The sequence below is a fragment of the Anopheles funestus genome, chromosome 2RL (genome assembly GCF_943734845.2).
Source record: "Anopheles funestus chromosome 2RL, idAnoFuneDA-416_04, whole genome shotgun sequence".
Taxonomy (NCBI): domain Eukaryota; kingdom Metazoa; phylum Arthropoda; class Insecta; order Diptera; family Culicidae; genus Anopheles; species Anopheles funestus.
In genome coordinates this window covers 12,969,167-12,995,199 of record NC_064598.1, presented here as the reverse complement: position 1 = coordinate 12,995,199, position 26,033 = coordinate 12,969,167, and the positions used below count along the sequence as shown (strand labels likewise).

Here is a 26,033-nt window from a genome sequence, read left to right as displayed (position 1 = left end):
TTTTTGAGTGAAGCACCTGATATTCTTCAATAAATAGAGTGGCGATCACATGATGAATCTCGTTCAACTGTCCTACTAAGAATACATTCAATAAATCATTGATCAAGTACACCACCAAAGAATTCATTAGAACATTGCCCTTTCAGTGAGTTGCAAATTTTGAAGAAAAACCTTGAAAGTGCACAAATTTCTCATGCCCATCTAGCTCATCGCCGACCAGTTCTGGGGTCACCAGTCACCGCATTCGTGCGGTACAGCATGTGATCTGTCTGGTTTATGTATTCTCACTCTCTCTCCCTCTCTCTCTCCAGCGGTTTGATTCAATGTTAATATGCGACACGATTGCCACTGCACTCTAAGTGCATTCTGTCATAAGTCGTGCAACTTCTGACTCAATGTCATCGTCCATCTTACCGTCCATTGGAGCGTGGTTCCTCCTACGAAAGAAATACACAATTTACTTGCACGGTGCATCCATCGTGCAAGATTAATAGGCCGGAGAAATAATTAAAGCAAATGGCGACATTGTTGCCATTTATCTTCCCATTCTACAGACAGCAGCGAGGATTTCCATAAAGGATGAAAAACTAATTCGCTGCACCGAATCCCGGAGAGAGGTTCATTATTTTTCTGACCGGCTTTTACGCGGTTTTTTGTACATCACTAGCCGGCAAACGTTACACAAATAATCCCACAAGCTAAGGGTGACTGGTGAAATCAGCAATGGTTTTAATTTTCGTTTCATTTGTTTGCACTTAAATTGCCGCATGGCCCCGCGGGTCAAAGGCGTGCGACGGTTGGAACCGTTCCACAGCGTGATCGGTCGCGTGAGAGTATTTACGGGCGACGATGAAACGAGACGATTTTATTTAGGCAAGAAGTTAAGCCAACGAAACCATTTCACCTGAACAAGTGATGCCGGGAGCGTTTGCATGATCTGCTAAGGCCACCCCGTTGATCAAGAGTATCGTGTAGCAGGAGCTGTTGAAATTTGGACAAAAGCTTTATGTCACGACTGCCGGAACGCTGTTCACGCTCCCGTTCCTGTTGGGGGGGGAGGGATGCTGGTTGGTTTGGGCACTGCTGGGGTTACAAATACATTGTTTGCTAAACAGCGAACCGATCATATCGTGAATGAAAGGGGTAACTGGCAATAAAACAAATGGCCGAATCGTTCCCCCTCTAAAATGGAAGCAGCTAGCAGCACGGTGCACGGCGTAATCTTAACTCAAATCAATTCGTTTCGAAAACCAATGCTGGAAGGCTGAATGGAGTAAAGGGAAGCGTGGTCGTTGCTGACCGGAAGGTGAGAGTGCTTGAGATACTAATTTGATTGAAAATAAGCAAGAGGAAGCTGTTATAGTTGTCTAGAGACGGCTTCACACAGAGGCAAGTGATTTAGCTGTTATGTACAGCTGTCGTACTGAGATCACCTTTGGAATGGAACACGGAGTGTATCAAGTTGCTATCAGTAGCAGAGCTCAGTTTAGTAAAACCTAATTTAATAGATTTATTTGCTGATATTGGGGCGGCCCGGTGGTGCATGTGATAAACGGCGCCAGTCCACAGGGCCGAACCGGGTTCAAATCCCATCCGGACCGTCCTCCCGTAGCAAGGACTGACTACCCGGCTACGTGGTAAAAATAATTCTAGTAAGCCAGAAATGGCCGGCATGACCTATAAGGTCGTTGAAGCCAAGAAGAGAGATTTGCTGATATTAAAACAGAAACCATAATTGAGAAAAGATGAATTGTGTAAATGGCCATTTAAGAAATATATTATCGAAGATCGTTACTATCTTGTTTCAATTAAAGAAATAAATTACTTCACTCTTCAATTTCCAACCATAAGAAAACGTTTATAATAATTGAAATGTTTCCCCCCCCCTCTCCGTCCAATGTTTCAAAAGTGTCTATAAAATAATACAAATCACGCTTCCCAATCCCGGGCTAAGCCGCACGCGCTTAAGTAGCGGACGGTGACGAATGACTAATGATCGGTAGCTGCGGCCGCGTGTGGAGATGCACGTGCAGTTGTGGAGCAATCCCGGGGCGGCTCTAGACCGGCTCTGAAAACCGTACCGCAGTGGCTGTTGTGTTACAATGCTCGTAAGCCTGGCAGGGGACATACTCGCTGGCTGGGGATGTCTTAGGAAGATGTCTTGAGGGCCAATGTTTCTAACATGGGAAGATGCTAGCGAGCAGACGTGCCAGAAGCACCTGAACGAATAAGAAAAAGCAAAGAGGAGAGTGAAATTGCGCTACCCGGTAAGCATGCAAACCGAGCGAGATAGTTGATCGAACAAATGAGCACGCTGCGCTGGCGAACCGCAGCAGTAATCGACATATTTATAGAATCTCCAAAACTTATGCAATCGGAAATGTATACCCGTGGCGGAATATTTTTAGCGTCCAAAAAGGCTGGTTCGGTCTGGGCGGGGTGTTGCCGGATGGTACGAACGATGGTAGAGAGTTCACCAAGAGCTAATGGTAATGGAACGGTGGGTTTGATGTTAATCGTGACGTAGACTCACAGTCTCAGAAGGCGTATATGTTACCAATAAGAGATTACGGAAACAATGGGTAATATTTATCAAAACCTCATCAAAACCTTAAATAGATCATCGATAACTACCTATTAGCGATGGTAGTATGTTATTAGCGTACTATTACAAACTGATACCACTAACCAGCATTTTGGCGAATGTTTGACCCGATAATTCATTAGCCGCTTACCAGTAGAGTTGCCCCGGTACAAACCCAGCTATAGCGGTGTTAGGTCAAAGAAATCAGCAAGAAACCCCTGTAATTTTTGGGGTCCCTTGTGTAATCGAATACCGGTCCCAGGTTGGGCAGCGGGTTGTAAATATCTTACTCCAATCCAATCAAACACACGCCTGTCAGATCAATCAACGAGTTTAATCGGTCCACTAGGACCTACTCGATCAGAAGTAGTGGAAGAATGTCCGAAATTCGCAAGAGGTTAACGAAGCAGTTTAGCGCATTTTGAACGTGACTAATGATCCCAGCTGGAACATAAAGTAGTTGGTCTAAAATAGCACGCATGGAATATCCAATTGGTGAAAGTGATCTATCTTACGTAAAGCCATCTTATTAATGAAACATTCCAGTTTTGTATGATTAAAATTGCAGTTGGCGAAGAAAATTACTGATCATCCTGGATGAAATAATTCATCTTATAAAAAAAATGAAGAATTCTATTAATCCAGCTCCATCATAAGCTAAGCAACAAAAAAAAAACAACGTATCGATCGTTCTGTTGGGCGCTCACGCATTCACGCTTGGTTTGTGCTGGATGAGCCATACGGCTTTTGGGGGAAAACAACATCAAGATCGCGACATTCGGAAACGCACCAAACTGTCACGCCAGTGCCAGCAAAAGAAACACGATCTGACGTTTCGTGAGTGCTAAAAATAAAACTTTATTAAGTGTATATTATCGGTTGCGTGGGGTTGACCAAGCGAACCGGCGGTCCGGCGTAAGGGACCCTCGGAGCATCCCGCGGGAGTCCTCAAAGACACATAATCCTAAAAAACCCCCATTGGCAATACTGCCAGGCCCCACTGAAAACAGTTTTCCCCAAAACCCCCGCTTCCGAGGATCGTGTGTAACGGATGGAGAGTGTCGGAGAGTATTGATTACTATCAGCCGGTTTTAGCGGGGAACCCTTCGAAGATTGTGATCGATTGTTACGTGCAACCCATGCACATCCTATTGCGCTACGCACAGGAAAATGAGAGATTCTATTTGAGTTTATAAAGGTGTGTGTGTATGTCTCTATGTTTATCTACAGCGAGTAAACGATCGCAGACACACTCTCTTCACCACTCAGTTGAATCTATTTTCTCCGTTCGTTGCGTCAAAAATTTTTTTTCGGTTAGAATCCTGGGTGTGAGTGTGAACGATCGGTGCCGATGTGAGGATTAGTGCAAAATAATTTTCTCACAGTTTTCCACACCGAATCTTCTCAGTTCTCGGTGGTCGTCCTACGGTTTCGGTTCGGGTCGTGTGCTGTTCGATCGACTTTTCCAAACGGCACCGGGGGCATCTGCTACGCTACGTTTAGTCGTTTTTTTCCTTTTATTTTCAATTTATTATCGTTTACCTTTTCATTTTCGACTCCGGTTTCGGTATTGCGGTGTGCAAATGTTAGACAGCGTTAACCTGTGCAGCATGCGCTAGAAGGATCCGATATCCGTCGCGGAAAACCCCCGCTCACGGCTGCGATCATGCAAAGTGTTAGTTAATCTAATATTATTTGACACCCGATCTGGTGTGATCGCTGGTGGTTGAAAGGTGGTTTGAAAATCGCGGTAGTTAGCGGTGGGAAAACGTATTCCTCTTTCACGAGTCAACGATTAGTGGTTTCCGCGGGTATTATTGTATGGAGAAAATGATCTTTCGAAGAAAATTAGCTCAGACTAAGTGCGTTACACACGTCTAGCGTTTCCGTTTGTGTGCGAACGAGCCGGATTTTATGGGTGTGCGAGAGTGTTTGGATGTGAGCTGTTGTGTGTATGCGTGGCCCAATTTATAAAGGGTGATCTGTGGTGAATTGTACGGTTTTCCTTGCCACCCTCTTCCAAATCCTTCGGCAGGGGTAGATATGGGGAAAATCTCATCCAATACAGTGCGTACGTGCGTGCGTGTTTGCGTTGATCTGTGTGTGTGCGCGCGCGTAAAAGATGTCACCGAATGTGAAAAATGGTGACATTGTGTGAAAATGTGTGAAAACCCAACTAGCCACTAGATCGTCTGCCTACGGAAATCATTTTCCTTTCGGTTTTTTCCACTTAGAGATCGAGTGATCGACGGTGTGTTCGCGCACAATTATCGTACGTTTTGTTCGAATTTAAAAAAAAGACGATAATTACTATCCGTGGATCTCACCCCGCAAAGGTGAATGTCTAAGGATCGAGGTAAACGTGACACAGTTTGCCAGTCCCAACCGCATGGCTGTGCAGAAGAAGCGTGAAGGGCCGGAGGCACGGCTACGTTTCGGGGGTGTAAAACGCACCGACGAAAATCGGCGACAGTGGGTTAAAAATATTTTTTTTCTTTCACCTCCATCACGGCACGGTGGTGGCCACACGGTAGTCATCCCGAAATGATCACGCACACATCGTGACACCTGGGGCTTGGTTCGCTCGTGAGATTTTCACGCACGAGGCGTGAGGTGTCGGGTTCGCTACAGCAGCGCCATCTTTGTGCAGTAGAAATCAACCGATCGCAGAATGTTGTGAGAGAGATTCTAGTATTTTTTTTTATTTGCTCTTTCGTGTGCGACAGTGTGCGTGTGGAAAAGCGAACGAATGCAGAGCGCGAAGGGAGGAAAACCGAGAGTTAGTTTTTCTCGCATTTCCATGAGAGTTAAAACGGAGAGCGGATGAAAGAGCAAGGGAAGAGCAAGAATGCAAACAGGAATGATCATTCGTATGCAGTTCGCACAATGTAAAGAATGAAACGATCGTGATGATATCATAGTGCATGTTGATAGACAGACATGAGACACTCAAAATGAGTAAATAATATAGCGATTTATTTTAACGTTTGTTATTCTCTTATGAATTATATTTACAAATTCATATATTCTGTTGTACATGAGAATTTTGTAAATTCCTGGTGAATCCCAATTGCAGAACAATGTACACATTGTTGGTAGTCGCAGCTGTGTACATGTGGCGACAGAGATTCTAACCATGCCAGCCATCACGTCTAAAGGAAGTGAAACATCTTAATTAATCAGGCGGAAAGTAGCAAACTTGCCCCCAGAATTTTGAACTGCATCAGCTGCAATTGCGCATGATCCTTGTAACGTCCATCCACTGCATTTCCTGCACTATCTCTGCCTTCAACGACAGTTCCCCAATTCCCAGTTCCCCCAGTTCGCCAAGAAGCAGTTGTGCAGATTGCACTACTAACATGCTACAACTATTTGTGTCGAGAAGTCATTAGTCTCGTCTCAAATTTCTGCCACCTTTGCTCGTGAGTGAAACAAGAGGATAGTAACACGCATCCTTCGACCCCTTTTTAGCCACGAGATTGGATTTAATGCTGCTGTCTTGTGATGTGCCAACAGACTTCCTCTCCTAATCGCCACCAGCAGTAGTTGCCTGGTGTTGAAATCGTACCGGGCAAAACGCACTTGGCAGTGTCGATCTGACGGAAGAGTGTCTCCAAGGTGGAACGACGAGGAACGGAGAACAAATCGAGTTAAAATAACGAATTTAAGTGCATAAAAACTGACATACACACAACTTGACCTCCACTAATTCTTTTTTTTCTGCCTCGTTGATCGAAGAAGTGCTTACGGGTGCGGAAGGGAGATGGTTTGTGGACAGCAGCAGAGGGAGTGCAATTTATTAAACTAAACCGTTTCCAATTTGTCCAAATGTACACATGAGTGAGAATGACATGTTTTGCGAATCATTGCCAGCATTTTGGGTAATCTGCACCGCCCAGAATGCTGAACATGAAACAGATCCGAAACGGCATTTCTGTGTGTGCATGTGTGTGTGTGTGTGGGTGGAGATCGGATAATCTTTAACATGGATCTGTTTAACGTTCATTTAGCGGATGATGAAGGAGACATGTTGTGTAACAAGGATGTGGTTCAGCAATGTCTTTTGTTTTGTTTGAAGAAATGGGAAGATAGGCCATTGAAAGAAATTCCACCAAAAAGGATCACAAGAGTCTGTTGTAAATCTTGCGCACTGAGTAGGATGTTTGGACATCCATTTTAAACAGCATTGCGAACATTTTGATCTTCGAACCATCAGGTTAAGAACCGTGACAATTCGCGTCAACAGTGTGTTTATCGTTTGGGGTTGTTTGAATTTACGACAAGTGCATCGTTTCCCAACGATTATACGCTGCGAGCATTATAGCATGATTAAGGTTTAGTGGTTCTGTTTCGATTTTCCGATGTATGCGGTGTAGAAATGAAAGAGCGATTCGGATTCGGGAGGGTTTTTTTTCGTGTGCACCGGATGTGTGGTCACAAAACCAGCGTTTGGAGCATTTCGAGCAACGCTAAATTGTGATGTAAATTGTGCAAAACCCGTGTGAAGTGACGAACGGTTGAGGATTATTGAGGATGATGCAAATGGTTAATGAGGTTTTCGCAAATGAGTCGTACCCGCAGGAGAGATGGGAGCTTGATCGTGTGTGATCGTGGTACCCTGGTAGTGAGTGGTAATTTCCCATCTTTTTTAGTCCTTTCCCGGCAGTGGAGCGGATCCGAGCAGCAGCGGCGGTACAGTGCAGTCCGGTTAGTTGAGTGCAGTGCTCGGAATGTGTGCGGCTGCAGTGCGACTGCTTGATGTGCGCGAATCGATAAACATTAACCCTAGTGCTCGTGCTGTGCAGTAGTTATCTAACTCGATAATGGGCGATTGCGTTGGACGTGCGGGGAACCACAACAACACCAGTAGTAACAGCGCATCACCTTTGATCGTACTGCCGAACGGTGTGATTCTCAACCGGCGTTCGAAGTCGGACGCATCGGCCGCCCTGAACGAGTGCCTACTGTGCTGGAACCAACCGCAAGATCCGAGCCGCTGTCCGAACTGCGCCCGTCAGTACTGTCTGCAGTGCATCACCAAGTGGTTCGGGACGAAGCGCGCCCAAACGCCCGGCAGTATCGAGTGTCCCAACTGCCACTCCAAGCTGCCACTCGAGCACCTTGTGCAGTGTGCGTCCGAGGCGAATGATACGCTGGCAACCGCATGCGAACCGGTCCACCTTACCAACGGTGCCGGAGACGGCTGCAATGGATCACTTAAGCTGAGCAACGGTACGGCCACACCGTCCGTCGAGAAGGGCACGATACGCGTGGTGGTAAAGGTGCTGGAGAGCGATGCCGATGCGTCACCGAAAGACGGACACCCATCGCCACCGCCGAGGAACCGCACGGACCCATCGAACGGCACCCGGGCCGTGCTTACGAACGGTTCCAGCTCGGAGAAGATGCATCCGCCGGTGACGAATGGTAAGCAGCAGCATGGCAAACGAAAAGATAACACACCGTCCAAATCGCAAGCGGATCCGTCACTCTCGAACGGTGCCGGAACGGAATTGGACGCGGTCGAGAAGAAGGCAGGTTCTGGGCCGTTGGAAAATGGGCGAAATAAACCGAAATCGCCACCGATCATCTGTAACGGTGTGCATCCAGAACCGTCACCAAAGAGTGCCGATCGAAAGAGTAGCCAAAGCAATGGAAAACCCACGGTGACGTTCGAGGAACCGAAAACGACACGTAGGAACGGTTATCGCCACAAATATGCGGCTGAAGGTGAAAAAGTCCTCGCCGTGGAAAAGCAATCATCACCTCCTCCCATAGAAACTACTCGGTCGAGTAGTGTGACGGTCGATTCGTCACAACCCAATGTTGTGGACAAGGTTCCATTTGAAGATGACAACAGGGGGAGTGGAGATAAGCTCTGTCCCACACACGCTCTGCCAATGCTCTTTTTCTGTCTATCGTGTAATGGGTGTATCTGTGAGACGTGTGCCCTGCACGATGACACACATGCAGAGCACACGTTCAAGAAGATCACCACCATGTACGACAGCAAGGTGGAGAAGATCCGGCACGAGTTTGGAGGCATCAAGGAGTATCTAGCCGATGTGGGCACGGTACTAAAAGCCATCGAACAGAACATTGACTGGGTGCGGGCATCCAAAGCACGGAAGCTCCAGGAACTCAGCCAACTGCTCCACACAGAAGCGGAAAACATTGAGCGACAGATCCAGGCAAAGCTTACACTGCTCCAGCGCCAGAAGGACTCCGTGAGTGGGGAGATTGCTCGAGTGACCGGTGCCTATAGGCGGCTGGAGAGTGAACTGAAAGTATGTCCAAAGCCGGAACTGCTATTCAAAGACGATGACTTCCTGCAGCGTTGTAGTCGGCTGGTTGAGACTCCGGCATCGAAAGCCTTCCGCCATGAGCACGTCCCGGTGGATCTGGATTGGTAAGGAGTTCAGGCGTCGTCTAAAGTCACGTTAATGAGTGTCATTGTTTTTACCTTGCAGTGAGTTTGTGCCCGAGTTCCGATCGGAAGTGTTCGTCATCAAGAACTATCACGCGATCGAACCGATGGAGGAGTGTCGAACGTCGGACGTGCTGCGAGATGTGGTCGGATTCGGATGGCGTCTACATATCTGGAAGAGTGATCATCTCTCGGTAACCCTGATCATGACGGATGGTGTTATTGGAAGGTAAGAGGGGAGAGAAAATGGAGTTAAAAAAGCTGAAGTCACTGAGCGACTTTTACCCTCTCCATGACAGATACGAATACTGTATCGAGCTGATGCACGAGGATCCAACCAAAGCGATTCGATTGACACAGATCGACCATTTTGAGCTACATCAGACAGGCCCGGTACATGATCTGATCGAGAACGAACAGCTCGAGGTGGAAGGTTTCCTCAATGCGGAAGATGACTCACTGCAGATAAAGTTCTCCGTTCGGCCACCTACAATCGTCATGGTTAGCCGTTACCAGCAGGAGTTTATCGATCGTTTCATGAAGGATAACATCAAGTAAGTAGCTACGCTGCCAAAAATACTCTTTAATCGTCCAGGCTTCCGGCCGGATGCCGGAAACTAATCATCCAATTAGATTGAACCCATGTTACATTCCTCGCAAAACAGTAACCAGACGCCAGGTAAACTATTCGTGGTGCAGGATAAACTATTTGCCGCTTTTCCGATCAGTTTGAGCATTTCAAGCACGCTTGTTAGTGCGATGTAGTACGTCCGGCGTCATTGCGCCGACACCTCGAACCGACGTCCAGATTTGGGGTTAGAATTAAATGATCTCCAAGAAATTTCGAAACGAAACGGTTCGTTTGCTTCGTACGAGCCGAGAAAGATCGCTAGTTGCTGAGGTGCACCACAGGGATCAATCATGAGAAATTTTAATTGGTCACCCAGAGAGGGGAGTTACCGCACCGCATTAATGTGTTCAAACCTTCCGGACCTGGTGGTTGCGTTCATTGGGTGGGTTTTGCTGCGTTGGGTACGGGAATGAAACGTTTGCGGGAGTCCAATCGTGTAGTGTAAAAATAGTTTAAACCCTGCCTACCCCATCAGTTTCACACAGATCCACCGACAGCACGCCGTGGGAGAGTTCGGACATCATCTGTGAGGTATTCCAACCACGTGAGCAGCGTACCTTGCATTCAACGAGTGCGGCGTTCTCATGATTCATCTCTCACTTTGCGTATTTGGTGGTTGCTCACGTGATCTTCAACATCTGCACCGGGCAGGGGTTCACAGGTGCATCTTGGCTGTAGTGTAAATAATTGAAGTCACCAATGAGACATATTAATTTAATGTAACGCTAATTATCATGCGTTCGTACGGTAGCGGTACCGTAAACAAACCGGCCAAGAACAATAGCTAGGAGATGAAAGTACCGTTCCGATCATTAGATACGGACCCGTGGTGCCCTGTCTTCGTCCCCTTGGTTTTCGGTTGATAGGCGGACAATCGTAACGTGGTAGTTGACCGTCTACAGCACACAACAACTGAACGATCGTCGCACACACGTTGTGACGTTCGTTTGGGTGCGAGGAGGACTCGCGCGTTGTCCGATGCTGACGTGCGTTGTTGGCGTGAAGTCAATTAGCGCATACTGGGCCACCCGCGAACAGTGGCGCGCAAAGGTTTTCGGCCGGGGCCAGAACCTTAATGCCGGCGCATGGCATGCCTCGCGCCACTCTCCCCGCCAATAATGTTTCTTAATTCGCTACGGGGCGTTGCTCTGGTGAGCGTTGCCAATAGGAGAAGAAGACCAAAAAAAAAAACAGATCGCCCGAGCTATGTATGCAAAAAGCCAAAGGCAAAACAATGTGAAACAGGCTTCGGAGGTGCGGACGTGGCAGTTTTGTACAAGGCGAGGGTTTAGAGTGAAAGTCGGGCAGCTAGTGACGTCTTGTTCATCGAACTGTTTGCTCAAACCGTTAATATTCTGTACATGAAGCAACGTTAGTTATTAAAAAAATGAGCATTTATTTTCTAAGGTGTGCAGAGATTCCGCATTAAGCAAGCACTAGTGTGATCTAGTGTCGGTCAAATCGGAGGATCAAAAAAAAAAATCCCCCCGGCAGCAGGAATAAAAATAATCATAATTAAGGAAAGCAAATGTTGGGAAATGCTTAAACACCTTCAAGAACATCATGCGGGGTTGGAGGAATTAATTAAAATTCGCCAGCTTTGCGCTTTGCGTATTATGTGTTTCATCTCTGTCCAAGCTTTCCCTTTCATGCCACTCCGGGTACTCAGGCCCGAACGATCGGATACCCTGACTCTATTATGATGTGCAGCTGTAAATCATTTTTTACATCACCAAAGCAAAGTGCAATTTATGGCCTAGTTCACACACACCCACCAGCCGATCCCAAGATGTTTCCTTTCTTTCTCTCCATCTCTCTTTCTCTCCGTCTCTTATTACTTCACTCACAGAGCTACGCTACGAATTTGTGGTCGATTTTTATATTAATCCTCCGTCTGTGTGACTAGGCGAACCCTGCCTGCTACCGTACCGTCACATTACAATGGGTGGACGGTTGGGCGAGTGTCTTTATCGTCCTTCTTCTTCGCGATCCGCAGCAGGAACAACAGCAGCTGCCAGCAGTGCGGGTGCATTTAAATGGTGTGTTAATTATGTTTTATTTACACTGTATGCGTTCGGGGAGGGGGCGCTTTTTTTTTAGTCTGATGACGACGGGATGCGAATGTGATGCGAACGGTGTTGATATTTTAGTGGGCCTTTCCGTTGAGACAAGCCGCTTCGTACGTTGATGAATGTTTATTTTATTTATTTTTAATGCATTCATCTCCCCACGCATTATGCTACCTTGCATGGGTTGGAAGTACTGGCCGTGCTTAACTTTGTACTAAGTGCGTAAGTGATTTATGTAAGATCGCATGTTAAAACGTTGTCTAAAATTACATCCAGTTACAGCAGTTCGATTAACACCATGTCGTTTGTAATGTGCAATAGTTATTGCCCTTGCTGTGAGCGTAATTTATTCGCGTTCTTCGCAGACGCACGGTATTAGTTTAAAAAAAGGATCTTCATTTCGAAGCTAATTGTCTGATCGGTAGTTCACCATTTGCCAATCGATTTGTAGCATTTTTGCTATCAATGCAAGGGCGTTTTAGCTTTCCCCACTCCCCATGTTAACGATTAACATGTTAACGACAACATCTTACCACCGCTAAGGGCTGTTTACTCGCAAACGATTGACATGGTTTCATTCTTTATTTCGACGACGGCGACGTGACGCCATGGCAATCAATTTAGGGGTTGTTTATTAGCGTGTTGTTTTTTTTTCTTTCTTGTTTAATTTATAGTTTTCTTTTGGATAGGAGGAAAAAAACATATGTTACATTTATATTAAAATAACACTCTAAAAGAAGAGCAGAATAGTATCGTAATAGCCGGGAGCGATAAATTAAGGTTAAGGCAGATTTGGGTCTGGGATTATAATTTTTCAAAAGGGCCTTGAGTTTTGAGTTCCTCACCAAAAACCACAATACAAGAGCGAACTTTCGAAAGATCACCACAAGATGGATGATGGATGAAAGTGTGTGCTGATTTACGGTGCTTAGGCACAAAGAATAAGAAAATGGCATCGAACGAAGGAAGAACCTCTTCCCTTGCTACGATCGGTGCAAACGTACCCACCAACTACACGCACAAGTATGCGCACGATAATGTTGCTATAATTTGCACCATTTTTAGTGCCGCTTAACACCCTTTTTTGGAAGTTGATGGTCAAAGCTGTTGACGGGCTGGTTGGTTGCAAATCTTGGTACCAGGAATCGGCGCACACAATCCAATCATGCCAACTGAAGGTCCTTTGTTGTGTGCATATTCGTTAATTAGTATTTCAATCCACGGGTGAAGGTGTGTTGTTGAACAGACAATTAAGTTTTAATGGCAATATGTTTTATTGGGGGCCTGTGTAATCGATTCTTTTGCCATAAACATGAATCAATTTAGCAAGACATTATGATTTATGGTTTCGCTTCTTGATCTTGATCGGCAATTTGTGGCAAACAATGGTGGTTGGAAAATAAATTGCCATTGAACGTAAATAACAATCAAATTAAAACATGACACAAAACACTTGAAGTGAGAATAGTTATTGCATAATTATTAAATAGTACAAGCGTGAAGGCCTTTTTATCTATTTCTCCAAATTTATTATCCTAATTCAATAGATAAAGGTAATTGAAAACCGTACGATATGACGTCGTTCTTTAGATAATCAATTTGGAATGGTCTTTTTATGGAGTACATGCGTTTTATGGCACGTTGTCGACAATCAGTTTTAGACAGCATAGTCACAAAATCTTTCCAACAAATCGCCCTTTAAGGCATTAATTGCTGTGGTTATTGTGTGAAATGGATGGAGAGAATTTATTGAGCAGTTTAGTGTGTTCAACGGTGTGATGTAGTATCGTTTGTGGTTATGTATCACAATGCTGGTCAAAGTACTTGACCCACTTGTCCGCGTGGTCTACAGGATCGGTGCTATTTATGAATAGGTGAAAAAAATCCCCCGAAAAAAACCAAAAGTCCAAATTAGTCGTGCTGGACACCCGATTGGTCGTACTTTAAAAGGATCATTCTGTCACACGGCTTCGATATTTGGAGGGAGTTTGGTGGAATTAGACTTAGTCGATGCTTTAGGTACGAATGCATCCATAACCTTGCGGCTAATTGAATGCTCCAAATTGGGTTGGTGTTGGATATGCTTTACACCCGTCAGTGCTACCACCCGAAGCGAGATGATGATCCACATCCACACAATGCACATTATGGTGTCGGTCTAGGTGCATCATCACCAAACAAATAGCCCCAAGCAAACGCATGAGAAACCAATGCCTGGAAGGGATGGATCCAAAACACGAAACAAGATGCGATGCAAAGCCCGAACACCAAACATAACGCGGCACACAAAACGATTAGGGCCCAAAAACATTAAACCTATTGTGTAGTCTTGAGGAAGATTAACTGCTGCCAATCATCGTCCATCGTCCGAAACCATCAATTTTCCTGCTGAAGAAACAATGAAGACCAGCCACCGGAGACTAAACCACACAAGCAGTCGACCCAGGGTGACCTGCCTGCCGATGCTCATCACACATCAGACACCGATCGCAAGTTGCCATTTTCCTGCGTTTTGCATCATAATTACATTCGGAGGTGGCTTTGACGGTCCATGTACACATGAGTCAATTGGGTGCTTGGTGTCGTGCTTTCTTCCACAAGACAAGCGCCGTGTACGGTTCCACCAAAAATGGTGTCTTTCATGCTCCATTAAATGCTTAAACTACGCCATGACACGGTCCCAATTTTCCACCCGAAGTCCATGACCGGTGTGGTGTACTGTTTCAGCGTGTGCGTTCCATCTCCGGCCGTTAGACAGTGATCCGGGACTGACAGATTGAGTCGATGACTAGGCGATCGAGTTCGGATCGAGCGGCCGGTTTTAGGCGGCCTATTAGATGTTTAGGGTTGACCTTGCCGGGTTGATAGTTAGTAAAGATGTTCGCTGCAGGACGGAAGGAAGGTAGGCAAGTGGTAGATTTAAGTAATTATGCATACCAACGTTCTGCCTATGTGACAGCTGCTGTTGCGGCAGAACGGTTCGAGATTGGCCGAATTGTTGTGGTCCTAATTATGATGGTGATAATTTGTGTGCGTGCACAAACGAAGGCTATCTTAAACGATCGATTTGTATCTCCGTTTTGGACTGTTCGTTGCAGCCGCTAATGGTCGCTAATAACGATAGTTAGTCCGACTTCAAAGAGAGTTTTTAAAACGTTGAAAACATCAAGATCGCGCCACAGATAAGCAAAGAGATGTTGCCTTGGCGGCTAATGACTGTTGTTGATTTGTCGTTAATAAAAGAAACCACCATTGCTTGGTTTGTATACTTAAATTTTGCTTACCATCTTGGGTTTGTTTGTACACTCGCATTTGTCATTTTGCAGCGAATACGATAGCAATGTGATCACGATCTGCAACATTCGCGATCCCACTACATCGATCGTACTGTCGAAGCAGTACACCGATACGGTTGGATCCCGGTGGCGGTTGAACGTGTATCCGAAGGGAAACAACACTAACCAACGATATCTGAGTACGTACGTTGAGCTGTGTGATGGTATCGCTGGAAGGTAAGTGGCCGAACGTACACTCCAAATGTTCCCGAAGAATTCGGGATTAACTATAAACTCTTCTCACCTTCCCATCGCAGATATCAGTACACGGTGGAGCTGCTGCATGACGATGTGACACGTCAGGTGAAGTTCCAGTCGGAGGATCACTTCAAGGTGGGCGAAATACGAGGCTATCAGAAGTTTATTCGCGTCCGAAGACTGCTCGAGGAAGGTTATCTGAACGAGGAAGGATCCATTCTAATTCGTCTTTCGATACGTCCGGCCAATCTCGCACTCCGTTGCCAGTATCAGGAAGAATATCAAACGCTTAAGGAGGAAAAAATTCGTACCCAGTTCAATACGTACGTATATCGAGGGGATATGTGAGGTTACGCCAAAGCCATTCGTTTCTTTATATCCTAATGTTCTGTCATTTGCAGTCAACTGAACCAGAACCTGATGAGGATAAAGAATCTGCGCGATGACAACGCATCACTGCAAACGCTGGTGTATCCTGAGTATGCTTCCAACATTTTTGTGGTCCGCAACTTCACCGCATTGCGAGAAGCGCAGGAAGACATCTGTTCCGACAATGCGTACGACGATCTTGGCTGCTGCTGGCGGCTGATTGTGTACGCCAACGGTGATAAGGAGGGTCGTGATGAATGGCTAAGCGTGTACCTGAGACTGCTAGAAGGCATTCCAGGAAGGTGAGTTCACGGGTAATTTTAGCTTATCGCAGAACTTATTAATCGTTTCTCATTCGTCTAGCTACGAGTACTGCGTGGAACTGTTGCATAATGATGCGGCGAAAACGGTAAAAATGGAAGGAACCCAATCGTTCGACATACAGGAACGATTTGGCTGGACACGCTTCGCCCGACTGGACTGGATCTGTGCGAATGGGTTCGTTAGCGAGGAACAGGATGCATTGTACTTTCGATTTTCCCTACGACCACCAAACTATAAGGCAAAGTGCGAATATCAACATCTTCTCCGTCTGGAAGCGAAGCGGGAGTGTGAACTACTAAAACGGTGAGTGACAAAAAAAGGGAATGAAGTTAAATATGTTGTAACACGAAAGCGTTTCTTTCTCACACTCAATCAATACTGATATCCTTTCACTACAGTGAACTGATACCGGCATACAGTACGATGACTTATACGTTACGCAACTTTTCCGAGATGCAGCGCAAGGACAGCTTCGTGTACTCAGATCCACTAGTGGATGATTTGGGCTTTTCCTGGAGATTACTGATCTACGCAAATGGACACAACGAAGCGCGTGGAAATCATCTTAGTATCTATCTTATATTGTTCGAAGGCGTGTCTGCCAGGTAAGTAAACGTTACTTATGGTCTTCCTATATTTAGTACATGTATGTTAAAATTTTATTGCTCCATTTTTGATGAAATTCTCAATTCTCTGAGACTTTGTACATATGATTGTCATGTCGGAGGAAGCTACTAAAATGTGTGTATAAAAATGAAACATGCTTCGCAGATCAAACCATTCCACAGTAATCCATTTACAACTCGATCGTTTACGAGGTGCTTGTCTCTTATGCTTTCTTTTCTCTTGTTTTATAACCTTTCGTGCAGCAGGTTCGAGTATCGTGTGGAATTGCTGCATCATCTAAATCCTACGGCAAACATCAAGATGGAGGGCGTGAACGTGTTCAAGCTGAAGAAGATCTGGGGCTGGCCACAGTTTATGGATCACGAGCGGCTACAGGAGGAAGGCTATCTGGACCAAACGACAGACACGCTCGAGCTGCGCCTGTCGATGTGTCCACCGGACATAAAGCTGAAGTGCGAATACCAGCAGGAGTTTATACGCAAGCTGAAGGAGAATCAGAAATAGTGGATTACCGTACTAGCCTTACAATACTGCCAATCGTGTAACCGTAGGAAGAGACTTACGGAAAATGTGTCATGTGTCCGTCCGTTGGAACATGTACGCGAAACGAAAACAAGCCCGAAAACATGGCGATGGAAGGTTCATCTCGCCTAGTTGGCTAGTGGATGCCACGAATGTGCAAAAGGGTGAAGAAAAAAAGAACCATGCAGCTTATCGCGTATGACAGTTTACGCAATCGTGCAAAAAGTGTGGTGGGGGTTTGTGCGAATGAAGAATACAACACGTTCCTAAGTGTCGTTGCAGCGGTCGGCCCATCGTTGGAGACTGTGCGGGATTTTTTAATATAATTTTTCTTCCGACAACGCTTGCCATCCGGACTGAGCGTTGATATAAATCAAAGCTAATGTTTGAAACAAAACCTGCCGAGCATGGGCAAGAGTGAAAGGGTGTGCGATTGAGGTAGGATGGTGTCGCACGGGGAGAACCAGGGGATTGGGAAATGGTAACCGTTTCTATATTTTTAGCATAAAAGTGTAAGGAATTCGATACGCGACAACGATGCTGATGATGATCATGCAGCTAACGCGGCGATCACCGGTGAAATGGGTGAACAAGCTGAAATCAGCAACGGACCACAAAGACACGTGGTTTTGCGCGAAGTTCTAGTGACCCATGAAACACCGGCCAAAGAGAAACCGGAAGAAGAAGCAAACTTCGAATGGATCGAACGGGACAAGGAAAGTGTCATAAAAAAGGGGAAAATTAAAACAACGAACCGTACCGCAATGTTGTTAAGTGGCTCGGCGGTGCTTTATGTTCCTTTTTTTATGGTAGCGTCCGTCGCGCAGTGAATAATGTGGGGCGGGAATTTGTGTAGATTGTATATTATATTTATTTGCTCGGTTTTAGTTTTCGTGCCACCCCGTTTCACGTCCTGCTGTACGGTAGCGCGTGTAGACTTTAGGGAAGATATGAAATTTAGGTTAAGTGTACGCGAAACGGTATCGGTGGGCACGGTATGCTTTTTTTGTATATTATGGTTTAGATTTTTCTTTGCCGCTGTATCTTTGACTGGTAGATTCGTAATGTGCTAGCTCACTTGAACAATGTTTTTGGGGCGTTAAGAAGTAGTCGAAGGATATTGTTTTCTTTTTCTTTTTGGTTTTTGCTGTTTATACAACGATCAAGACCAGGGAAGAGATGGTTGTAAAGTTATGGTTATTATTTTGCGTTCTATCCACGTTTATGTGTTCTTGCGCGGCTCAAACGAATCTGCGTCTGGGGTGGGGTATATGGGATAGATTTTCTTTTCTATTACAATTGTGCACCATGAAGAGCGACTTGAATTTCTCAGTGAACGAGAGCAAAAATATAATAAAAGAATATTTTGCAAAACTGGCGTTGTGTACATTTGGGACAACTTATTTGCTATTAAAAACACGTGGGGAGAGAATTTTGAATTAGTTCTAAAATTCAAATTTTAGTACACTTCCCAGTGCTGCATGTTCGAAAGTGGTTCTAAAATATTGTAAATGTGTGTTGCAGGAGAATTTCAAACTCGGAAAGAAAATATAACTTTTCATGTACATTTCTGATACTTTTTAAAACCTCAAAGCTATTTCATTTCATGTTTTAATCGTGAAAATATCAAAATGAAAGAATTAGCAGTTGGGTGAGTTCTAAACTGTTGTGCGATGTAGTTCGAACGTCACAGCTTCGGGTTCACTTCGGGATGTATGGGTGGCTCTCTTTCTAACGCCACGTTCTTCTCGCTCGCGCGCTGTCAAAAGCAAGAAACAAAAATAAAAAAAGTAAACTGCGGGCTGGTTCGGGTTTATTTTTCGGTAAAAATTTCACAGAAAAATGGATTCCGAAGACGCAGCACAAACAATTTTCGATTCGGCGGTAAGGCTTTCATATATTGCATTCATGGAAATGATTCCCTTTCGTTCCGTAGCCTTCAGCCGAGCGATTCCGTGTGCGCTTTGCACGATGTAAACATTGGTAGCATCTTGTATGTGGAGGATCCCAGAGTCGATAGAGTTTTCCTGTTTTTAGCTATTTAACGTGCCGTACCTTGGTGCTAAATGTTGCGGAAGAAAGACACCACAAACATCCATTGAAATTACCCAAATAGCTGACGAAAATTTGACCCTGTGCGGCAGGACGAATGATTACAACCGTTTGTTTACGTTTTGTTTACAGTCCTCACTGGTGGAAGGCTGCCGGTTACCGGTGAAAATGAGCGGGACTAACGATTGGCCACTAGCAGAAATCATCAGCATTAGGGAGGGATCGGACCGGAAATGCTATTACTACGTACATTATGTAGATTGTGAGTAGTGGAAAAGTGTGTACCATTCGGCAGCGAAGGCACGTTATTTTAAACTGTTTCTGATTGCCGTTTTAGTTAACAAACGATTAGACGAATGGGTAACGGAAGAGTATCTGGATATGCGCAAAGTACAGTTCCCCCGCAAAGACGGGATGACGACGGGACAGAACACCGGTGTGACGACACCGAAACGATTACCTCCCGCCCTTACCTGCTCCCGACCTGCCAGTCCCGTCCAAACGCCGGAAATTACGGTAAACGGAGGTGCCGTGCTGGAGGCGGCGCTGCAGAAAAAAATCAGCCGCAAACGCAAAGCGACCTCCACCGAAAACGAAGACTCGGAAGATGTCCCATCGACGCCGACCCCGCGCCAATCGGGCAGCATGGTGGCGCACCACGACGATGTGGTGACGCGGATGAAAAACGTGCAGTTAATCGAGCTCGGTCGGCATCGAATCAAACCCTGGTACTTTGCACCATACCCGCAAGAAATGTGCACCATGTCGTGTATCTACATCTGCGAGTTCTGTCTGAAGTACCGCAAGAGTCGCAAATGTCTCGAGCGTCACACGAAAAAGTGCAACCTACGGCATCCGCCCGGGAACGAGATCTATCGCAAAAGCACGATCAGCTTCTTCGAGATCGATGGGAGGAAAAACAAAAGCTACGCTCAAAACCTCTGCCTGCTCGCGAAGCTGTTTCTCGATCATAAAACGCTCTACTACGACACGGATCCATTTCTGTTCTACGTAATGACCGAGTACGATACGCGCGGGTTCCACATCGTCGGGTACTTCTCGAAAGAGAAGGAAAGCACTGAAGATTATAACGTAGCGTGCATATTAACTATTCCACCGTACCAACGAAAAGGTTACGGAAAGCTACTAATAGAATTTAGTAAGTTTAGTTTGTGTTATCCGTGTTTTGGAAAAAAACGCGCACGAGTTATGATCCACTTTGTATGAACTAATCTGTGAATGATTATTCCTTCTTGTCAGGTTATGAATTGTCCAAATTCGAAGGGAAAACGGGTTCACCGGAGAAGCCATTGTCCGATTTAGGTTTACTGTCGTACCGCAGCTATTGGGCGCAAACGATACTAGAAATATTAATCCTCCAAAAGCCAACAGGAGACAACGAAAAACCACAAATAACGATAAAGTGAGTGTGTGGACCATCCAGAGCTTAACAAAGTATACCTTTCTAATTTGCGAATTCTTTCACTTTTTAGCGAAATATGTGAACTAACCAGTATAAAGAAGGAGGACGTCATCTCGACGCTGCAAATACTGAATCTAATCAACTACTATAAGGGCCAGTACATCATCTGTATCAATAAGGAAACGATTGAGCAGCACAAAAAGGCGATGGAGAAGCGAAAGATTCGCATCGATTCGAAGTGTCTCCACTGGACGCCCAAGGATTGGTCGAAGCGATCGAAATGGTAAAGCGCCAATTAGTGTTTACCAATCAATCAAAGGAGCCACAGACTGTTTAGCGGCGTCAAGATGTTCTCTGTACGCTGGGAAGGAGTTGTTTCTTCTGATGATCTCCTTTCTTGCATATATGTATGTTTGTGTGTGTGTATGCGTGCGTAAACCTAGATGAGTAAGCTTTTCGATTAGGAAATGTCGAGCGCAAGCGCAGGACGAAGTGGAAGCTACGCACACGCAGCTTTTTCTCGGTCGTGAAAAAGAAGAGATAGGAAGGCGCGCCATAGTGTGTGTGGGTACGTAGGGAGAGGTGAGAGGCGGTAAAATATGGTACAAGAAAACTCCGATGCTGAAGAAAAATGGTATTGATAATTCCATTTTTTTGTTTTATTTAATTTCATTTTGTACCAAACGAGCGAAACGAATATAGAGCGAGTGTCGCATGGAGTCAGCTGGAAAACAGGTCTGTCTGTTGTTAATGTTGAGATGTGCTTGTTTTAGTACGCTCCGTAGCCATCCGTTGTGTAGGTGGCGGAAGGTGGAGGCGGAGGCAATCTTGGTTGAGGAGGGAAACCACCGCCCGGTGGAGGTCTTGGAGGAAAGCCCGGCATCTGTGGTGGTGGTGGTTGCGGAGGCCTTACCGCACCGGGAGGAGGAGGCCGTGGTGTATTGGGTGCTGGAGGTGGTGGTGGAAATTGTCCCCCAGCGTTGCTGCCCGCTGGTGGAAATGATGGCGGTGGTGGTGGAAACGGTGCCGAGGGAGCCGGTGGCGGTGCTGGAGCCCCGACAGGCGCGGGAGGCACTGGGCCGCCCGGTTGTTGCCACGGTGGTGGAGGAATCATCCTTGGTGGCGGCGGAATACCCATCGGGGCCGCTGGTAGCGGAGGCTGAGGTTGAACACCGAGTGGTGGTGGCAAAGGAGGAGGAGGAATTCCTCCCGGACCACCGTATCCGCTGGGAGCTTGTGGTGGTGGCATGATTGGTGGCTGCGGTATAACAGCAGCCGGATTGGAGGGTGGTGGAGGAGGGGGCAGCAGTGGCGGTGGCATCATCGGGTGGCCACCCATCATACCCGGATGCATTGAAGGCGGTACGGGTGCATCGGCGAACAGTTGATGAGGTCGATCCGCATGTGACAGTGGATTCTGTGCTGCCAAAAGACGCTCAGCTGCCGATCCGTGACGTTCGCCCTTGGAATCTTTCTTGAACGCGTACGAAACCGATATGGGGCGATTGCACAGATACTGTCCGTTCATCGCATCCATGGCCGCATCCGATGCCTCGAAGCTGGCAAAGTTGATGAAGGCAAATCCTTTCGAATTGCCGGTCTCGGGATCACGCATAATCTTTGGCGTCTGCAGAATCACACCGAAGGCGGAGAACGTATCGTACAGCAGTTTCTCGTCCACCTCCAGATCCAGATTGCCGATGAAAATGTTCGCCCCCACGTCGAGACTCTTCTGATGTGCGGATGCTTTGTTCACGCGGATAGGTTTACCGTACAGCTTGATCATGTTCATAATTTTAATCGCATAATCCGCATCCTCTTCACCTAGAAACTCGACGAACCCGTAACCTTGGTGCATCTGTGTGACACGATCTTTCGGCATGTGCACATTGACGACGGGTCCGCTCTGGACAAATAATTCCCACAGCAGGGTTTCGGTAACCTTATCATCCAGTCCACCAACATAAATCGTTGCATCTGGAACGAGGAAATGCGTGTGTTAAAAACATTCCTAGTAAACATGCAACAAACATGGCATCATCTATATGGAAAACATGACGAACTACGATGCACAATTGATGATGTCGATGGTTGGCGGCTACCTTACGCTAATAGTATTCACATTGTGGAAGCAATAACTATATTCTCAACACATTTTCACCGATAAATTACCTTGATTTCGTTCTGCTATTGGACCGGCCGCCATGGTGTCTTCTTGGCTTTTCCCAGTTTCATCACAAAACGACGCACAAACGAATGTCAACCAAATGTCAAAACAGAACCGCGTTCTTGTACCGACAGATTGACAGTGCGTTTGTACCGAAAATTCATTGTCAATAGAAAATTACAAAAATTGAATGTTTCTGGGAATTTGTTGAATGTATGTATTTAAATCAAGCATTTAGAAAACTACCTTAACTACACAGCTGATCAGGGGGTAAAACCTGAATCTGGCGAACTAAAATACTTTCGATGTTTGCCGATGTATTTTTGAAACTATGACAGAAGAAATGGCGCCAATCGTTGAAACCGAATGAAACGTAAACACAAACAACGATCAAAAGTGCACTAGTAAAGCCGGCTCCTAGAAATGGATTCTTTTAATCCCAAAAAACAACTTTATCCTCCAGAAAATGGATCGGGATTTGCTTTCCCTTATTTACCGTACGATATTCAGTTGGATTTCATGCAAGCGCTCTACACAGTACTGCACACTGGCGGCATTGGTATCTTCGAAAGTCCTACTGGAACCGGCAAATCGTTGAGTTTAACCTGTGGAACTTTGACATGGTTAAAGGATTATGCACGCGTATTTGAAGAGGAGCTGCGAGAAACGATCGAAAAGCTGCGCACCGAAATAGTCCGACTGGAAAAAGAGAACGAGATTTCTAATGATTGGATATCGGGACAGTACAATGCCATGGGCCAGCGAAAGCAAATGGATGAGTTGAACCTGTTGAAGCAATCCATAGAAGATCATCAAAAGCATCTGCTACAGATGAAGGATCAAGGTGTTTTGCACAAGATTCGATGGGAAAAAATTCGTGCGAAAGATGATACATTGAAGGAAGAATCACTGCAGCAGGACGTTACGATCGATGAGGATGAGTTTCTGATTCCGGAAGAAAGTGACGATGATAGTGATGAAGATGCTAATTCTGGCCGGCAGAAGGAGGACGAAGAGGACCGATACCGTCCAGTGCAGGTGATATTTTGCAGCCGCACACATTCACAGTTGTCGCAGGTAGTGAACGAAGTGAAAGAAACGCAACATGCAAACGATCTTCGTCTCATGTCCCTTGCATCACGGCAACATCTTTGCATCAATGCGGAAGTGCAAAAACTTAAAACTAGTACCCTTATGAACGAGCGATGTTTGGAGTTGCTGAAAAAAGGGGGAAAGAGTAAAACGGACCCTAGCGATCGTGATGGACGTGGTGCGAAGAAACGAAGAAAACTCGCACAGTCATGTCCTTACTACAATCCACGTGCAATAGAAGGTTTGAAAAATGGCATCCTCTTTGAAGTGCCCGACATTGAAGATCTTGTAAAGGAGGGAAAGCGTGAAAAGGCATGTCCATATTATGCCTCTCGTGCTGCTATTCCCGACGCACAGGTGCTGATGGTTCCCTACCAGCTGATCCTACATCGACGCACACGACAGCAATCCGGTATTGATCTGCGCAATTCTATCCTCATCATCGACGAGGCACACAATCTGCTGGACACGATTGCAGCCATCCACAGCCAGGAAGTGAAACAGGAACAGTTCCGGCAGGCAAAGATGCATCTATCCGCCTACAAGGCACGCTATTTTTCACGATTTTCCACCAAAAATCTGCTCCGGATAAATCAGCTAATTTTTATCGCTACCCGATTGGGCAAACTGCTATCCCCGGATGGTAAAACTACCACCGTCCGATCGTCACGAATGATTGAAACGCAGGAGCTGTTACTTGAAGCGGATATATTTAATTTGGATTTGTCCGATATACTTTCATTCTGCGAACGGTCTCGTATTGCGCAAAAAGTACATGGATTTGCCCAAAGTTCGCCACGAGAATTGCTCGAACAGGATGTACCTGCCATTCGAGGGAAGGTTGGAACCACATCGAAAGCAGCTGCTTCGAGTGCATTAAAATCGTTGTTAAAGAATCTGGAAGAGGACAACAAATGCAAAGCACAGGTGAAGAAAGTTGGACGACCAGCAATGAAGCAAGCACAACCGGAAGTGGTCACTGTGTGTGATCAGGAAAATGATCGCCAAATACAAACCAAACCTTCGATAACAAATGCAATCCGACCGCTAATTAACTTTCTCGAGTGTTTGATGGAAGATGGAGGTGGCGATAGTCGAGTGTTGTTATCGTTCGACGAAAAGGATCCATCACAGTCAGCCATGAAGTATTTGTTGCTTAATCCGGGTGCACGCTTTGAAGAAATCGTCCAAACTTGTCGATCGGTGAGGAGTACAGTAAAACACACACATGTTGGGAAGGATTTTTTAATATTTTTTTCTTTTATTGTAGGTCGTCCTTGCTGGAGGTACGATGCAACCGACGGAGGAATTAACGGAACAGGTGTTTCGCAATTGCCGGGAACGAGTTACCATTAAAAGCTATCCCCATGTGGTCCCAAAGGATGCCGTCCTTCCAATTGCGCTTGGACGTGGACCGACGGGGAAGGAATTTCTGTTTAATTTCGCCAACAAACAAAACGTGGAAATGGTATGTCCTACTCATGTTCATTATGTGCATTTTTCCGTAAACTAATATTTCTTTCTTAACAGCTGGACGAACTTCAATCGACCCTACTAAACATTTGCCAGGTGGTACCGAATGGTGTGGTGATATTTTTCAGTTCCTACGACTTTCTTGATCTGTTCTATCGGAAGCTGGAAGAGTCCGGCAATCGTGCAAGGCTAGAGGAGCGCAAGAAAGTGTTCCGTGAGCCAAAAATCTCTGGTCAAGTGGATCGAATCTTGCTCGACTACGGGCGTGCGGCACGATCAGCCACGGGTGCCATACTGTTCAGCGTTGTCGGTGGTAAACTAAGTGAAGGATTAAATTTCGCGGACGAACTCGGTCGATGTGTGGTGGTGGTTGGTTTACCTTACCCGAATCGTACCAGTCCGGAACTGATCGAACGGATGCGATACCTCGATCGAAGTTTACCCACATCCGGTGCGGTCGGATCCGGAACTGCTGGCAATGAATATTATGAAAATCTTTGCATGAAAGCAGTTAACCAGTGCATTGGACGAGCCGTACGGCATATACGGGACTATGCGGCCGTCATTCTGCTCGACACTCGGTACTGCACGGGTGAACGCATCCGTCGGAAGCTACCGGTGTGGATTTCCGAGCGAATGGACTGTGCGGAACGGTACGGTCAAGCGCACGGGAAGCTGGTGAAATTTTTCCGCCAACACAAAGCAAAACGTGAGTAAAACCGTGAATGTTAATGTGTGTG

The 26,033-nt window shown here is 45.9% G+C and overlaps 4 protein-coding genes across 10 annotated transcripts in view; 3 read left to right on the top strand and 1 right to left on the bottom strand.

Moving 5' to 3' along the window:
* The first annotated feature begins 3,921 nt into the window (after positions 1–3,921).
* LOC125764927 (uncharacterized) lies at positions 3,922–18,460 on the top strand. 5 transcript variants are annotated; one of them, XR_007418496.1, is made up of 11 exons: positions 3,922–4,259; positions 7,237–8,993; positions 9,055–9,240; positions 9,311–9,565; positions 15,038–15,223; positions 15,304–15,567; positions 15,646–15,915; positions 15,977–16,240; positions 16,336–16,542; positions 16,807–17,524; positions 17,590–18,460. XR_007418496.1 is itself a non-coding variant. In XM_049429656.1 (10 exons), the coding sequence occupies exons 2-10, from the start codon at positions 7,408–7,410 to the stop codon at positions 17,066–17,068; spliced, it is 3,480 nt and encodes a 1,159-aa protein (XP_049285613.1). In that variant the 5' UTR covers positions 3,922–4,081; positions 7,237–7,407; the 3' UTR covers positions 17,069–18,460. The 5 variants fall into 5 exon arrangements, 4 of the variants coding, with proteins under 4 accessions (XP_049285613.1, XP_049285614.1, XP_049285611.1 ...); XM_049429656.1 differs by having other exon boundaries at positions 3,922–4,081; positions 16,807–18,460; XM_049429657.1 differs by having other exon boundaries at positions 16,810–18,460.
* Positions 18,461–18,812: 352 nt separating this feature from the next.
* On the top strand, positions 18,813–21,205 carry LOC125765059 (histone acetyltransferase Tip60). Its single transcript, XM_049429916.1, has 5 exons — positions 18,813–18,970; positions 19,271–19,400; positions 19,476–20,297; positions 20,399–20,561; positions 20,632–21,205. Exons 1-5 carry the CDS (start codon positions 18,929–18,931, stop codon positions 20,846–20,848), a joined length of 1,374 nt encoding a protein of 457 aa, XP_049285873.1. The 5' UTR covers positions 18,813–18,928; the 3' UTR covers positions 20,849–21,205.
* LOC125765081 (splicing factor 3B subunit 4) lies at positions 21,183–22,838 on the bottom strand. Its single transcript, XM_049429947.1, has 2 exons — positions 22,734–22,838; positions 21,183–22,538 (listed from the first exon to the last, which is right to left on the bottom strand). Exons 1-2 carry the CDS (start codon positions 22,765–22,767, stop codon positions 21,331–21,333), a joined length of 1,242 nt encoding a protein of 413 aa, XP_049285904.1. The 5' UTR covers positions 22,768–22,838; the 3' UTR covers positions 21,183–21,330.
* Positions 22,839–22,975: 137 nt separating this feature from the next.
* Positions 22,976–26,033, top strand: part of LOC125764951 (ATP-dependent DNA helicase DDX11) — a 77,722-nt gene continuing 74,664 nt past the window's right edge. For all 3 annotated transcript variants that reach the window (XR_007418498.1, XR_007418499.1, XM_049429716.1), the window contains exons 1-3: positions 22,976–25,023; positions 25,091–25,288; positions 25,351–26,002. Coding sequence is in view for 1 of the 3 variants with exons in the window: in XM_049429716.1 (XP_049285673.1) it covers positions 23,152–25,023; positions 25,091–25,288; positions 25,351–26,002 (2,722 nt within the window). In the remaining 2 variants the exon portion in view is untranslated. The remainder of the gene's footprint in view (positions 25,024–25,090; positions 25,289–25,350; positions 26,003–26,033) is intronic.